This window comes from Labeo rohita, chromosome 6 (assembly GCF_022985175.1).
Source record: "Labeo rohita strain BAU-BD-2019 chromosome 6, IGBB_LRoh.1.0, whole genome shotgun sequence".
NCBI classification, from domain to species: domain Eukaryota; kingdom Metazoa; phylum Chordata; class Actinopteri; order Cypriniformes; family Cyprinidae; genus Labeo; species Labeo rohita.
This window is the reverse complement of record NC_066874.1, coordinates 29473253-29490270: the sequence shown is the minus strand read 5'-3', so window position 1 is coordinate 29490270 and position 17018 is coordinate 29473253. Positions and strand designations below refer to the sequence as shown.

General features: G+C 32.5%; 1 protein-coding gene across 2 annotated transcripts; it reads right to left on the bottom strand.

Moving 5' to 3' along the window:
• Nucleotides 1–4128: 4128 nt before the first annotated feature.
• sun2 (Sad1 and UNC84 domain containing 2) lies at nt 4129–15510 on the bottom strand. Of its 2 annotated transcripts, none has more exons than XM_051113412.1 (18): nt 15235–15510; nt 11993–12113; nt 11780–11907; nt 10637–10720; nt 10467–10526; nt 10280–10373; nt 9938–9999; nt 9654–9757; nt 9484–9561; nt 9353–9406; nt 9183–9226; nt 8593–8710; nt 8286–8504; nt 8052–8136; nt 7183–7298; nt 6934–7101; nt 6761–6850; nt 4129–5230 (listed from the first exon to the last, which is right to left on the bottom strand). In XM_051113412.1, the coding sequence occupies exons 2-18, from the start codon at nt 12109–12111 to the stop codon at nt 5093–5095; spliced, it is 1761 nt and encodes a 586-aa protein (XP_050969369.1). In that variant the 5' UTR covers nt 12112–12113; nt 15235–15510; the 3' UTR covers nt 4129–5092. The 2 variants fall into 2 exon arrangements, with proteins under 2 accessions (XP_050969369.1, XP_050969370.1); XM_051113413.1 differs by having other exon boundaries at nt 15370–15507.
• Nucleotides 15511–17018: the final 1508 nt, after the last annotated feature.

Here is a 17018-nt window from a genome sequence, read left to right as displayed (position 1 = left end):
AAAAAAACACAAAAGTGTGTTTGTGTATGAATTGAGAATCAGTGTGGCTAGTTTTACCATAGTAGTTAACAAGTGGTTCTCCTTTATCAAAAACACCTAATTCAATTTATTTAATTGTACATAAACTCCACGAACTGAAATTGTTGTTATTTTGAGTACATATATATATATCCACCTCATTTTTCAACGCGGAAGTAAGCCCTTTTCTGTAAATGTGCGAAACTTCCGGTTCAAAGTGCAGTAAACGGTAAAACCACTGATCTATAATAGAGAACATCTATTATAGAGTCATTATACATAGATCAGTGGGTAAAACTCTTTGCACTACAAACCAGTGTGTTCATAATTAAGTTAATATATCGAAATAATATGGTAAGACACACAAGGTTGCAATATCAAGCAGTAAAACGAGATGTTCTGTACAGCAAAACAGGACTTCAATGGTGCCCCGAAGTTTTAACTTCCAAAATGCAGTTTAAATGCCGCTTTAAAGGCTCTAAACGATCCCAACCAAGAAAGAAGGGTCTTATCTAGCGAAACGATCGGTCATTTTCGAAACAAAATGACAATTTATATACCTTTTAACCTCAAAGGCTCGTCTCGTCTCTACGATGCACATGCGTAGTCTGTAATCCGGGTCAATACAGTTAGGGTATGTCGAAAAACTCCTCGTTTTCTTCTTCAACGTCAAAATCGTCCTACATCGCTGTTTTAGGTTTTTTCTTTTCTTTTTTTTTTTTTTTGTAAAGGGCGTTTTATATCCTTTGCATGTTCACTTTGTAAACACTGGGTCAGTACTTCTGCAGCGATGTAGGACAATTTTAAAGTTGGGGAGGAAAACCAGATGGGAGTTTTTCGACATACCCTAACTGTATTGACCGTTTTGAACCTGAAAAAACAGACTGAGTTTACGCAACTTAGAAAAGAGGGGCGTTTAAAGTTAAAATTATAGAAATTGTTAATTTGTTTTGAAAATGACCGATCGTTTTGCTAGGTAAGACCCTTCCTTCTCGGCTGGGATCGTTTAGAGCCGTCTGAAGCCGCATTTAAATTGCATTTTGGAAGTTCAGACTTGGGGGCACCAATTAAGTCCACTATATGGAGATAATTCCTCATTTTTTTTCCTCAAGAAACATAATTTTCTTATCGAATGAAGAAAGAAAGACATGAACATCTTGGATGACAAGGGGGTGAGTAAATTATCTGTACATTTTTGTTCTGGAAGTGAACTTCTCCTTTAACGCTGTTGCCGCGGGTGGAAGCGACCTCAATAACGTGATATTTCTCCACTGGAATACGAGTTTACCAAGGTAACCCTACCAAAAAAACGTGTATTTTATCCCCGGAACGCGATTTTTAAGCTGCGGACCCGTTAGCCGGGTTTTGTTGTTTGTAGCTTTCCACCTACACTGTAAAACCCAATAGTTTACCTTACTTAGTTACAGTTATCTTTACTTAGTTACTATACTTACTAGGTTTTATTAAGTTACAGCTATTTTTAAGGCAAATAAAACAATTTACTTACTTGCTTTGAGTGATGTTTACTTAAAATATCCAAGTATCCACAAAGAAACCAATGACATTAATAAACCAGTGAGAGGCAGCAGTGCACTAATATGTTGCTAATGTGCAACATAACAACAGAAGAAGAAGAAAAAGTTTTTGAGATGGGGCAATTTTTAGTAGACTTTTCACTCACATCTTTCTTTCACTACTTGAATTCACTCATTTCCCAAAGTCATCTTGAATGTTGAATTTTCAATACAACTGAAATATTTGAGAGAACATCACATAAGCTGACTTCATAAATTAATGTTGATTTTCCTGAAAAGGTTTTTTTTTTTTTTTTTTTTTTTTTTTTTTTTTAATACTCACCATTATAGTGAATAGTGTTACTTTTGGTTGGGCATTTGGAACTTTGTTTATATTACTATAGTTTTCTTTCTATTGTTGCAGCAATGCAACATGAAATCAGAGTTCTTTGATTTCAAAGAAAGAAAAGTAATAAATAGGTTGCTTTTAGAAAGTGACCTATATTCTAATTAAATCATTAGATTGCATATATTTCATGTTGATTAATGATCTTTTACAATTTTACTGTTTTTCTTTTTTTATAAACACTTCAAGAAGCTTGTAACTGTGTTGATACAATCTTTTAATATTTGGGCTAAGGTGCATGAGTCACACACAGACTTCAACATTCAGCATGTGAATCACAACAATGGTAACAACTCAATTTTATTTATTTTTATTAACTGTATCAATAACCATTTTATGAGCTTTTTTTGTTTGTTTTTTGTTGTGCTACTACTGACACAAGACAGCAAATGAAATTGGCAAATACAAACAACAACAGTAAAGCAAAGCAATTGCATAATTTATTCATGTCGCAATGCACTCTGGGAGTCAGTGAGTAGCTATTAGAGGAATGGAGTAATTAGATAAATTAAAAGCATTAAGTAAATTCAACTTAAAATGGTTGTTAAAATGACTCTTATATTTAAGTAATGATTACTTCAAGTTTTTTAGTAAACGTTACTTAAATTTTTTAGGGCAACCAGTTTCCTTAAGTTTTTTAAGTAAATTCAACTTAACCGGGTTTAGAGTGTATCAACCATTTTTCTTCACATAAAAGTGGGCGCGGCTATTTGTAAATTGTATGGGTCTCTTCCGCATCTCGTTTTGCTGCCTGATATTGAAAATCGATGTGTCTTACCATTTTATTGTAATGTGTTATCTTAATTATGAACACACTGGTTTGTAGTGCAAACAGATTTACTATTTACTAGACATTGTTATTCTTCTGGACTTTTCCCTACACTGTAAAAAATAAAAAACACAATTTGTTGAGTCAGCTTAAAATAATTTGTTACCCTGCTGCCTTAAAATTTTAAATTCAGTCAACTAAAATAAGTTTAGTCAACTTGAAATATTAAGTTGTACTAAGTAACAACTTAGATATTTGTGTTTGCTAAACTTGACAGATGGGTAAGTAACCCAGCTGCCTTAAAATTTTAAGTTGATTCAACTCAAATATCTAAGTTGTCACTTAGTATAATTTACCATTTCAAATTGAATAAACTTTTTTTGAGTTGACGGAACTTAAAATTTTAAGGCAGCCAGGTTACAAATTATTTTAAGTTGACTCAACAAATTGTTTTTTACAGTGTATAGCGGCTAATGTAAGCTAAGGTAAGTCCCGCCTATACTTCTGCATTGAAGGAAAAGGTGGATTAGAGCTGCAAAAAATCAAGACCCTTAAGAAAAGTAAGTTAAACCATTTAATTTCTATATCAGCAAAGGAAATTAATCATGGCAGTGTTGTGTAGCGAAGTGTCGGCCTCTTATGACAAAGCATTTTTGTGAGGGTGTGGTGAAATTCTCTAGTCAGTCATAGACAAATGAAACCGGATTCCTCTCATTGTGTTGGATATGTGTAGATGTGTCCACACAAGGAAATACAGATGCAAAACAACTTCTGAAAAGAGTGGGTAAAAATATTACCACCCTTTTATTTTCTTAGTATTAAATGCGTGCATGTGATAGAGATCGAATATGTGTGAATCCACATGCAGCAGTTTGAGATGCGTGTGAAAAAAAAGTGTTTAGCAGGTAGAATTTGAAGTCAAGTGAAATTCAGTCCAGGTCTAAAACATATGTGTTGTTGCTGAATTAAAAGTGTATAAATCCTCACATGAATCATTAAATGAAGCACTGAAATGTCAGTGCAGCTCTATCCCCCTTATTTTTGCCATAAGAGTGGGTGCGGTCATTTGTAAATTTTATGGGTGTGGCTTCCTGCCTCATCTACCTTCAGCTATTTTTAGCTGTACAAAACAGCTTGTTTTGCTGCTTGATATTGCAAATTGGTGTGTCTTACCATTTTTTAATGTATTATCTTAATTATTAACACACTGGTTTGTAGTGCAAACAGTTTTACTGTTTTCTGGACGTTGTTATTCTAATTGATATTTCCCTATAGCGGCTAATGAACCGGAAGTCTCACCCATTGGCTTACTTCTGCGTTGAAGAATAAGATGGATGCATGCAGATCTGCATTAAAATGTCTCGTGTGCAACTGTTGAACTCATGCATTTAACATTTGCATTCACAATGTATCATGTACCATCTCAAATTTATTAAAAAATCCTATTTCGTACAAAATAATATCAAATAATATGACAGAAACTTTATCTAAACTTGCCAAATTAACATCATAGCTCTGTTAAGCTTAATGAGAAATGTAGAAAGATGCCAAAATAAAATAATAATAAATCAAATAAGACAATGCACATATTTATACCTTTTAAGTGTGCATTTTGAGAATGCACTGCAAAAACTGCATCATCAAGCACATATGTACACATAGAGGACAAGAGAACTATATAATCTGGGACGTTCAAGAGCACTTTGGTTTAAAAACCCAAAACCTGAGTTGGACTCCAGTCCTCCCCCGTCCCGCAGAGGAGATGTACACCATCTGACATTTCTAGTACTCATCGATACTCATCAGCCGGGGTGGAAAATAATAATACATCAGAGTGCAATCAAAACTGCTGCCTAAAGAAAACAGCATTGTTATATACCTAAACAATCAACTATTATTAGCTTCTTAAGAGGTATATGGTTCAATGATGGACATTGCAGAACCATCTATCATTACAAAACACAGTGAGGATAAAACAGAAAGGCAGAGCAATACAACACAAATGCTGCTTTATGGTAATTCTAGCTAAGCATGACACTTTTTGTCCTTCATTCGGCTTTATAACCCATATTTACTTTTACGCACACAATATAAGCCTGACCTTCTTATGAAAAAAATTAAATAAATCATTAATAACTAAATAAACAACTAAAAATGTACATCTTTTCATAAAAAAATTCCTATCAACACTTGAAAATCATTGAGGAATGCAAAATTGAAATATTTTTCGAGAGGGCAAATAATCTACTATCAATTCTGATATCAGTCGAACATTTGTGTGCGTTTTTTGGTATTCGTACATTAGGAAGCTGTCTGATTCATTCTTTAAGAGTCCAGTGCATTTGAGCTTTACATTTTTTTTGCATAGAGTAAACCAAAGGTGAATCATTTCAGATCCACTTCCTCTCGGTCGAGGAACGAAGGTTCTCCGTGAACTCTGAAGCGATACACGCAGGTGTATTCCAGGTGACCCCAGTTGCTCAAGATCCTCAGCTCTGTCATGCTGTAGATCTCTGACACTTCCTGTAGCCGAGAAAACAGGAAGAATTTGATTAGAATTTTAGGATGAATTTCACAAAATCATATCTAGGACGTACCTAGGTACCCCAAAATGCATATGTACACTACCAGTCACAAGTGTTTGAAAAGTAAGATTTTTAATATTTTTTTTTAAAGAAGTCTCTCTCACCCAAGCATTTATTTGATCCAAAGTACAGCAAAACAGTAAAAATGTCAAATATTTTTACTATTTAAGATAATGGTTTTCTGTTTGAATATATTTTAAAATGTAATTTATTCCTGTGATCAAAGTTAATTTTTCAGCATCATTACTCCAGTCTTTAGTGTCACATGATCCTTCAGAAATCATTCTAATATGCTGATTTGCAGTTCAAGAAACATTTATCATTAACATTATTATTTTAAGATTATTATATTTAAAACAGTTGAGTACATTTTTTTTCAGGATTCTTTGATGAATAGAAAGATCCAGAGATCAGCATTTATGTGCAATAAAAAGCTTTGTAACATTACACACTATACCATGTAAAAGCTTGGAGTCAGAATAATTTTTGGGGGAAGAAATTATAGAAATTAATACTTTTATTTAGCAAGGATGCTTTAAATTGATCAATAATAATCAATGTTTTTGAGCAGCAAATCAGAATACTAGAATGATTTCTGAAGGATCATGTGACTGGAGTAATAATGCTAAAAATTCAGCTTTGAAATCACAGGAATAAATTACATTTTAAAATATATTCAAACAGAAAATAGTTATTTTAAATGGTAAAAATATTTCAAAATTTGACTGTTCTTGCTGTACTTCGGATCAAATAAATGCAGGCTTGGTTAGCGGAAGAGACTTTCTTTAAAACACATTAAAAATCTAACTGTTCAAAAACTTTTGACTGGTAGTGTATATATAATTAATTTATTTGTATATATAAAATATATTTTACACAGAGAAAATTACGCCTGTATTAGTAACTTTTACATTTATTTGCCCCTGAATAATATTAATGTGTCCAGACATTTTATTATAGTTCATCAATAATACAAATATTTAATGTAAATCAGCATAAATACACATTTTTTTATTTTTAAAAGTAATTCATACTTCAATATAGCAAGGTTTAATACTGATCAATAGTGTGGTAAAGACATTAATAATGTTACAACTGATTTCCGTTTCAAGTAAATGCTGTTCGATTAAACTCTCTATTCATCAAAGAATTATGAACAAAAAAAACACATCAGTTTCCACAAAAATAGTAAGCAGCACAATTGTTTTCAACATTTCTTGAGAAGCAAATCAGGATATTAGAATGATTTCTGAAGGATCATGTGACACTGATTCAGCTTTACATCACAGAAATAAATGTAATTTGAAAATATTATCAAATACAAAACACTTATTTTAAATTGAAATAATGTTACACAATACACAATATTCAAAGAGATTAAAAAATAATATAAATAATACAAATCTTACAGATTAGAAACTTGTAAACACTAATGTAAACATTAAATAAATCATTTATTTTGACTCACCGGAAGCTTGAAAGTCTGAATGGGCTCTCCATCCTGGTCGTATGTGAACGTCCCAAGCAACTTTCCGTCTTCAGTCTCATCAGACATACCCTGAACACAGGACAGCCGAGGAATCTCAAAGCTGTTGCTTTGTATTTGTTGTGCATAAAAAAACCATTGAAACTTCAACTCACATAGACAGCAAAATCCTTAGGTGCGCTGTCAATGCGGCCCGTCGGTGAGAGCTCTTTGGGAAGGTGTTCGAGTGACACATGGGTGATTCTCACTGGGTAAGACAGCGCGATTACTAGGAAACCCTGGGAGCCTCGGAATGCCCAACACTTTCCAGGATACAGCTCTGGCTACAACACACACATAAACACACATAGAAGCTTAGAGAGTTAGATCAGTGTCTATGTGACAGTGTTTGTGTGATTTGTTACCTGTATAACAGTCCGAGGACTTTCTGAATGATACCAGAGAGGGATGCCAAATAAACTCAGACAGGCAGATCTGGTCTTATACGTCTCTGAGCAACGGGTGTTGAGCACACTGGCACCTACACAAACACACACACTCTTAGTCATGTCCAGTACACTTTGTTTTTGAAAGGTGTCTCTTATTGTCACCAAGATTGCATTTATTTGATCAAAAATAATGTCATATTGCAAAATAATATATTACATTGTAATATGTTTTCAATTTGAATATATTTTAAAATGTATATGTATGTGCATATACATTTAATTTGGATTACATAATCAGATTCAAAACATTAAGTACTTGTAATTATATATTACACTACCAGTCAAAAGTTTTTGAACAGTAAGATTTTTAATGTTTTTTTAAAGAAGTATCTTTTGCTCACCAAGCCTGCATTTATGTGATCAAAAGTACAGCAAAAGACACTTCGGAAATCATTCTAATATTCTGATTTGCTGCTAAAAAATATGCATATATACATAATATATATTTATGTTGAAATGGCTGATTAGAATTTTTCAGGATTCTTGAATAGAAAGTTCAGAAGAACAGATCATGTAACGCTGAAAACTGTAATGACAGTTAGCTTTGATCACATGAATAAATTACATTTTAAAATATATTCAAATAGAATTCAAAACAGTTACTTTAAATAGTAAAAATATTTCAGAATTTTCCTGTTTCTGCTGTACTTCGGATTAAATAAATGCAGGCTTGGTGAGCAGAAGTGACGTCTTTAAAAAACATTAAAAATCTTACTGTTCAAAAACTTTTGACTGATGATATATATGTTAGTATGTGCACACTTAGTAAACAAGGAAATTAGTACCAGAAGATTCCAAGGCATAGTCCGCCAATCCAATCCCATCCGCCCTGTACAGACTAATTGCCCTGTGGACGATTTGTTTAACATCCTGTTACAGGTAAAAAAAAAAAAAATTCTCATTAAAAGGCATCATGATCCTGATGTCAACTTCAAACTTAGACTAACACTTAAAAACACTGTGGAAAAAAAAAAGTGTGAATTGCTGCTTATGGCATGCCATCACACACAGACACATACTTGTATAGAGGCGGCTCCAGCTCCTTCCTGTTGCAGCGTCTCTCCCACAGTCCTCCAGACATCTCGGCTGCTTTCTTTCTCATGCGCTAGTTTGTCTAGTATCCTCTTCTCCAGATCCTCCAGCGCCCTCTGCAGCTCAGGACGGAGCACTATGGTCGTTTCCAATGAGCTTGGATCTTTCAAGTGTTTTATAAGCCAGTCGGATAGCTCTGCTCTCAGCTGCAGAGGAAATTACATCATTAGCTGAATAAGAAGTAACTGCAATCATCACATCAAAGGAATTTAAATGCACTAAAAGTATCCTTACGTTGTTGTTAGCAGTGTCTTGTGCATCAACTCTTTCCTTGAGGAGGTCTTGGGCCGACTGAAGGATTGAGATGCTGGACTTCAGGCTAGAAATCTGCTGCTTGTGTTCAGACTCATCACTGTTGGACATTAAACATATTTGTGTCTTAAGTAACACAGGTATATTTGTAGCAATAATCAAAAATACACTGCATGGGTCAAAATGATCGATTTTTCTTTTATGCCAAAAAATCATTAGGATATTAAGTAAACAGCATGTTCCATGAAGATATTTTGTAAATTTCTTACTGTAAATATATCAAAGCTTATTTTTTGATTAGTGATATGCATTGCTGACAACTTCATTTGGACAACTTTTAAAGATTTTCAAATAGTTGTATCTGGGCCAAATATTGTCCTAACAAACCATACATCAATGGAAAGCTTATTTATTCAGCTTATAGATGATGCATAGATCTCAATTTCCAAAAATGTACCCTAATGACTGGTTTTGTGGTTTCATCACTGGATAAAATAATGATGCAATGTGCAAAAGAACAAGATTTAACACACTCCACAGAATCAAAGTAAAAAAGCTGATAAGACACTAACTTCCTCATTTGGTCATTCATAGCCTTCAGATCAGTTTGCATCATCTAGGAGACAAGCACATATGTACACATTTAGGTAAATGACATCATTTCCTGTTTTGTGCTTTGTTGCTATGACAAAAGAAACAGAGGTGGTGGAAAGGAAGAAGGAACGTTTCGTTTCCTTTCCACCTCAGATTTGGCCTTATGTTTCATGCTTTCCATCTTCAGCAGTTCAATGTCTCTCTGAGATAAAAGAGAAAGAAATTAGGACACTTCCTCTTCAACAGACACAGACATGATTGTGATTAGTATTTATTTACCATAAGGTTTGCCTCCCTTTCATATAAGCTGGTGATCTCATCCTTCAAGTTAGACAGACTGGCATGTTGGAGATGATCCTAAAGAGCAAAAAATGTGTTTATTTTTATTTTAAGAAAACTGAGTATGAAGCAGAACCTTTTTGAGGTCTAATGTGAGACAATCTACTCACAAAAGCTTCTTTCACAGGTCTGTCTATGTGTTTAACAGGTGGAGGCTTGGAAACACTCTCATGAGGAGGAGAACGAGAAGCAAACGGGAACCAGTACCATAATCCTGCAACACAATATTAGGTAATTAGATATTAATGTTTATTATTCAAATAGAAATATTCAGGCATGAACATGCATAAGCATTTTAAAGCTATATATGCAGTCGTTAAGGTTCCTGTGAGCAAAGTGGGTTATCTTGAAATACATAGGTTGCATTTTTGATATTTTAGATGTGATGTCTCACCAAATATGAGAAAGATGAGAAGGAGGACCAGTAGGACAGCCTTTCTCATATCTGTTGTGCATCTACAGAGAGAGAAGGAGCAAATGTGATCATGTGTAAAAATAAAGCCATTAAAATATTTTAAAGCTGAGTGCATCTAGAAAAGAATTTAATTCACTTAATTTAAGTTTTTAATCATTTGTGCAGCATTTTGATTTTTTTTTTTAATTATTTTTGTAGTTTCTGATGTTGATCTAAACAATAAAAAAGGTTCTTATAAAATGTCTGGTTTAAGTGCATGAAATTTACAGTGTGTTATTGCATTTGTAATTACGACACACACAAACACATAGAGCACTGTACCTGCTAAGCAGAAACACATTGATCAGAGACAGTCGAGAGGTCAGGCTGTACCATGAACTTCCCAGCCACCAGTAGAACATAACCAGAGCCTGAGCTGCAACACACACATGAGCGCATGACTACTGCAGGAGAAAAAGACTGATTGTTCATGTTAGTGTGGTAAAGGGAGGGTTTATACATTTAATACCTGGAGAGTGAAACACGTCCCACACGACAAAGGATTGTTCAGCTGCAGACTGGGTAGAACCTGGAGAAAAGGGAAAACAAAGAGTAGATGTTTTACGATCTTATTTTGACCATTTAAAAAAAAATGGACCAGCCCAACCAACCATTATAAAATTTGTAATGCACACTTACTAGGGTTTGATTTTATGGTTTGTTCATAATGCTCCTCAGCTGAGGAATATCCAGAGGAAAATCCCTGAGTAGCAAAGGACATGCCTGAAACCCGGAGACAATGAGAGCAAATGCATAGATAAAAATTTAGTAATATAAAATAATAAAATTACAACAAAAAATATATACACTATATCTGTGTTTTTGTATTAATTAATAAATAATTAATAAATACAAAACAATAAATATTTAATAAAAAATAATGCATAAATGAATAAATATTATTTCTATAATGTGTATATAATTAATATTCATGTAATGTATATATGTATATAATTTATACATTTTTATATTACAAAACGTAATTATATATGTATATATATAGTGTTTATATATTGTTTATATTATTAATATTTATAATCAATTTTATGTTTTTTTTTATTTTATAAAAATAATATTTTATACATAAAAACAAATCTGAGTATGTACAGCATTTAAATTCATTATTAATTTTATCTATCTATCTATCTATATTTAGAGTATTTATATAATGTTATTATTATTAAAATTCAAGTAATGTCTATACTATTTATATAATTTATTTTTATATTTTATTTCATATAGTTTTTCTTTATTTTACATAGCAAAATAAACACACATATATATAATATAATATATATTATATATAATTATATATATATATATATACATATATATATAATTAACACTAGCTTCTCTGTTCTTTTTGTAAGGCTAGCTTGCTTGCTTTTTCTTTTTCTGTTCTATCTGTTACGTGTACTGCATTAGGCTAACTGAGACTCGTCAAAGCACTTGCATGTTATTGTTCTTTTGTTGATTTTGATTGCTTCCATTGTCCTCTTTTGTAAGTCGCTTTGGATAAAAGCATCTGCTAAATGTCTAAATCTATTTATCATATAGATATATTTTAATAGAGTATATGTTGTTTATATTATTAATATTTATAATTTATTTTTTATTTATTTTATAAAAATAATATTTTATACATAAAAAAAATCAATTTATATATTCTATTTAAAATACATTTTATTTATATATCTATCTATATACACTTTTTAAAAGAATGTAATTATTAATATATTTATATATTTATTTAATGCAGATTCTGTATGTGCAGACACCAACCATTCTCATTCTCTGTGGCAGTGAATTCACCGCGCTGCCCAGTCAACATCTGGCTCACGCTGCTCGCGCGACTTGAATTCCGGGAAACACTACCTGTGCTCTTGCGACCGGTCCTCTTCTTGAAGATCCTGGAGGAAGCATGTATATCAGGTGAAAATGCACATGCAAACTATCTAACTGATCTACAGAGGGCTCCAGCACATACAAACACACCTCGTCGGGCTCTCTTTGTAAGAGATGTGACCAGTAGATCCGGTAGAGCTCGTACTGGCAGCGTCATCATCAGGGACGGGCGTCCCTTTGGTCACTAACCTTGTGCTTCGCCTTGACATCTCTGCAGAAAAAATGAATATATACACTGTGTAAAAAATACTGTGTAATGACTGATAACTCAATCACCACTATGACTAGTACTACTCATATTTAGGTCACTAGACAGCTTTTATTTTTATATTTTTAGTTTTCATATCATTTTAGTTTAGGTTTTATTTATTTGTATTTTAGTTCAGTATTTTTTTTTCTCAGTCAGCAATTTTAGTGCCTCAACTTGACTGTTTTAGTTAATTGCAGAGGCAACATTATATTTAATATTTTTATTTTATTTTATTAAATGTTTATTATTTTATGTTTATTTCATTTCAGCTTTCATTTCATTCAGTTACTTCAATTTACAAAAAAATGTTTTAATAGTATTTCTTTTAGTTACCGATAATAACCCTGATTAAATGTTCCCTCTATTATTACATTTACCCATTAGGAAACATCTTTACTGACTCACTGATCACAGGAAGACAAAACAATGTTGTCAGTCAGATTACCAAGATGAAAAACACCACAATAAATGTGACATTTAATAAAACGCTCTCCACAGCTTGTCATCGCAGTCACAAAGTGTAGTCTGATATTGATCTTGGCGTAATTCCTAATCTCAAACGGCAGCCCCATCCCGTGCATGGTGACGGAGCTTTTAGCAGCAGATTAGGTAAAGGAAAGCACGTGGAGGAAATTCCCAAACCACGGACCTTCAGTTCCCCTTCAATCAGTTGCATTAAGTCCCTTTAGTTGGAAAACTGTGGCTAATCTCAACAACAGACTGCAGTTTACACTTTTAATTAGCTAGGAATCCTTACTTCTGTGCGGATAGAGAAATACAAACACGCATTTGATGCTCCTGTCGCCTATTCGTTATAATACAGCATTCGTGATTCGTAATGAAAGCACCTATTCTTTTTTGCCTACAAATCCTTAATCCTAATTGAGCTAATACTCTCACACAGCATTAAGAAACATGCTTGCGCACTTACAAACTACTCACTGGCAACAGTGGAGGAAAACACTAAGATGAGACAAGATGAGAAGTTTATACAGCAATCCGAATGTAACACTATCTTTGTCACTATTTTATTTGCAAACAAGCACCAAATGTTTTGAATGACGCAAAATGGAAACTAATGATTGAAGTGTTATTTACACCAACTTTAGAGGCTGTTTGATGCAACACGTCCAGTGCTTTTAAGTCTTCAGCTGATAATCCGTCTAACAGCTATTTTAAACTAACAGTGTTGTCATGACATCTGTGTTCATTAAATTCATGGCCTCTTATTTGTTTCTTGATCTTTTTAATTACTTGATTAACATTTTCTGTTCACTGGGGAACCTGTAAATCTATTTTCACTCTCCTCTCTTTATTTTATTTGTGCAAATGATTCAAAACACAATTTTAATACAACTTCTCTATTGTTAACATTTTTCAGTTTTTAAATCTTTTTAGTTATTTTTTAAAAAAGGTCTCTTCTGCTCACCAAGCCTGCATTTATTTGATCCTAATTACAGAAAAAGCAGTAATTTTCTGAAATATTTTTACTATTTAAAATAACTGCTTTCTATTTGAACGTATTTTAAAATGTAATTTATTCCTGTGATCAAAACTACAATTTCAACATTATTGCTCCAGTCACATGATCCTTCAGAAATCATTCTAATATGTGACCCTGGACCACAAAACCAGTCTTAAGTCGCTGGGGTATATTTATAGCAATAGTCAAAAATACACTGTATGGGTCAAAATGATTGATTTTTGTTTTATGCCAAAAATCATTAGGATATTAAGTGAAGATCATGTTCCATGAAGATATTTTGTAAAATTCCTACTGTAAATATATAAAAACGTAATTTTTGATTAATAATATGCATTGTTAAAAATTGTATTTGGACAACTTCAAAGGTGATTTTCTCAGTATTTTGATTTTTTGGCACCCTCAGATTCTAGATCTGAAAGTTGTATCTCAGCCAAATATTGTCCTGTCCTAACAAACCATACATCAGTGGAAAGATTATTTAATCGGCTTTCAGATGATGTATAAATCTCAATTTGGAAAAATTGATCCTTATGACTGGTTTTGTGGTCCAGGGTCACATATGCTGATTTGCTGTTCAAGAAACATTTATTATTATTATTATTAATATTAATATTTACATCAGTTGAGTACATTTTTTGAGTCAGTATATTTGGATAGAAATTATATAAATTAATACTTTTATTTAGCAAGGATGCTTTAAATTGATCAAAAGTGATGACAGACATTTATAATGTTAAAAAAACATTTCTATTTCAGATAAATGCTGTTCTTCTGAACTTTCTATTCATCGGAGAAACCTGAAAACATTCCACTCAGCTGTTTTCAACATAATAATGTTTTTGTGCAGAAAATTAAAATATTAAAATAATTTCTGAAGGATCACGTGGCTGGAGTAATAATGCTAAAAATTCAGCTTTGAAATCACACATATAAATTACATTTTAAAATATATTAAAATAGAAAAAAGCTATTTTAAATAGTAAAAATATTTCACATTTTTTTTTGCTGTACTTTCTGAGCAGAAGAGACTTATTTAAAAAACTCAAAAGCTTGGAGTATACTGGTATATATTCTGTATTATTATTTTGTACACTGTATTATTGTGTTGTACAAGTAAAATACTACAGATGTAGTAACAAACATCCCGTTATATACTATGGTAATGATTTAGAGTTCACAGAAGGGGGCACAGAAGTTAGTTTCAATTCTAACTTTACAAGACTTTGGCGGTTCTCTTGATATTTGCGCCAATTTTAACCACAAAGAAACGCTGCTTGTTAAAACGGGGTCATTTTGTTTTCCTTCCTGAAGTGGATGCAAATTAAATGTTTTCTTGGACGGAGAAGCACATAGTTCTGTCACGAATAATCACAACCAGACTATCCAAATGAGAATACAACAACACATTATGTAGCTATGCAGCCTTTGCATGGAAATACGTTTATTTACTAGCGCGTTTGAGGCACATTTCTATGGAATGCTCGCTCAGCATCATTTCTACAGCACGTACGTTGACTAGTCCCATAAGCAGGGCAACGGTGCTTTTGAAAATGTAAACGTTACGTTAGCGTTCACACACACTCGTGTTCGTCTCACCTTCTCAGTGGGTCTCCAGGAAGACATGCAGTCTTGTCAAAACCTGCCAAAGTGCGAACCGCTCATCCGAAACGGCTTCGCGATAACAGAATAGCGACAGAGACGTTGTACACTCACGGGATACGGAATACTCACTTCAGTTATGTGGATATAACGGATTCTAACGTGCTAGGACGAGATGCTTTGAGGACGGAAGGGCTCGTCTTATCAGGAAGGCTCTTTTGACAGTTGTCAGCGCAGCGGCTCCACCTCTCGTCGTCGTTTCGGGTTGTTTATAGAAAGATGATGTAGACGGCGACCGCTACTGTCCTGACGCGGTGCGCCACCTAGTGGACGTGCGTAGTTACGTAGACAATCTAGCTCGTCAAACAAGAGCTTTGTTTCACACCCTTGACACACAATTCACATCTGATCCTTTTATGTAAAGGCACTTTTTTTTTTTTTGTTCAAATAGATGCTTTAAATTTTTTTTTTAAGCACTCACCTTTTATCGACCAGCTCACTTTACGTAACCGCAGCATATGTGAACGGTTTATGTGCGAAAATTCAGAAGTAAATAATAATAATCGTCATCTCACGTTGTAACAAAATCTTTGTCGTCTTTGAATAATGTCGTAGCCAGTTTTGGTGATAATATGCCATACACACTTTTATTATAGGATGTATATGTGTGTACCATATTGATTTATATTTGTTGTTTTGTTACTTTTATAAAATAAAAGTTTTTTTGAAGCTTCTGATTCACCTTTGACCTTTTGGTCTATGTATCTTGAATATAATTTTCTACTAAAACACTAATTAACATACACTACCGGTCAAAAGTTTTTGGACAGTAAGATTTTTATTTATTCTTTTTTTTTTTTTTTTTTTTTTTAAAGAAGTCTTTTCTACTCATCAAGTCGGCATTTATTTGATTCAATATACAGCAAAAAATATTTTTACTATTTAAAAGAACTGTTTTCTATGTGTATGTAATTTAAAGTGTAATTTATTCCTGTGGTTTCAAAGCTGAATTTTTAGCATCATTACTCCAGTCACATATTCTGATTTGCTTCTTAAAAACATGTATTATTATTATTATTATGTTGAAAACAGCTGTATAGAATTTTTGATTTTTTTTTGATGATTAGAAAGTTCAGAAGAACAGCATTTATCTGAAATAGAAATGTTTTGTAACATTATAAATGTATTTATCATAACTTTTGATCAATATAATAATAATAACAATAATAATAATAATAATAATAATAATAAATGTTTCTTAAACAGCAGATCAGCATAATAAAATGAATTCTGAAGGATCATGTGACACTGAAGACTGGAGTAATGATGCTGAAAATGTAGATTTGATCACAGGAATAAATTATATTTTAAAATTTATTAGAATAGAAATCAGTTATTTTAAATAATAAAAATATTTCACAAATATTACTGCTTTTACTGTATTTTGGATCAAATAAATGCAGGCTTGGTGAGCAGAAGAGACTTAAAAAAAACATTAAAAATCTTATTGTCTAAAAACCTTTGAATTTGAATCTGAAATTACAAAAAAAAAAAAATGTCTGAAGGACCATGTGTCACTGAAGTCTGAGTTATGATGCTGAAAATTTGTCATCGCAGGAATAAATGACATTTTAAAATATATTAAATTATAAAACAGTTTTTTTAGTTGTTTTAATATGTCACAGTATTACTGTTTTATTGTATTTTTTTAATTAAATAGGCCAAGTGCAGCCTTGGTGAGCGTATTCTTTAAATAAATAAATAAATAAAAAACATTTAAA

Bases quoted from the DNA above. Each gene is read 5' to 3' on its own strand.
- sun2 (XM_051113412.1), bottom strand. From the start codon at position 12,111: ATGTCAAGGCGAAGCACAAGGTTAGTGACCAAAGGGACGCCCGTCCCT. The intron at 9,758-9,937 runs GTGAGACATCAC...ATTGTGTTGCAG, and splicing joins TCTCATCTTTCTCATATTTG to GATTATGGTACTGGTTCCCG. The intron at 8,137-8,285 runs GTATGTGTCTGT...TACCTGTAACAG, and splicing joins CTGGAGCCGCCTCTATACAA to GATGTTAAACAAATCGTCCA.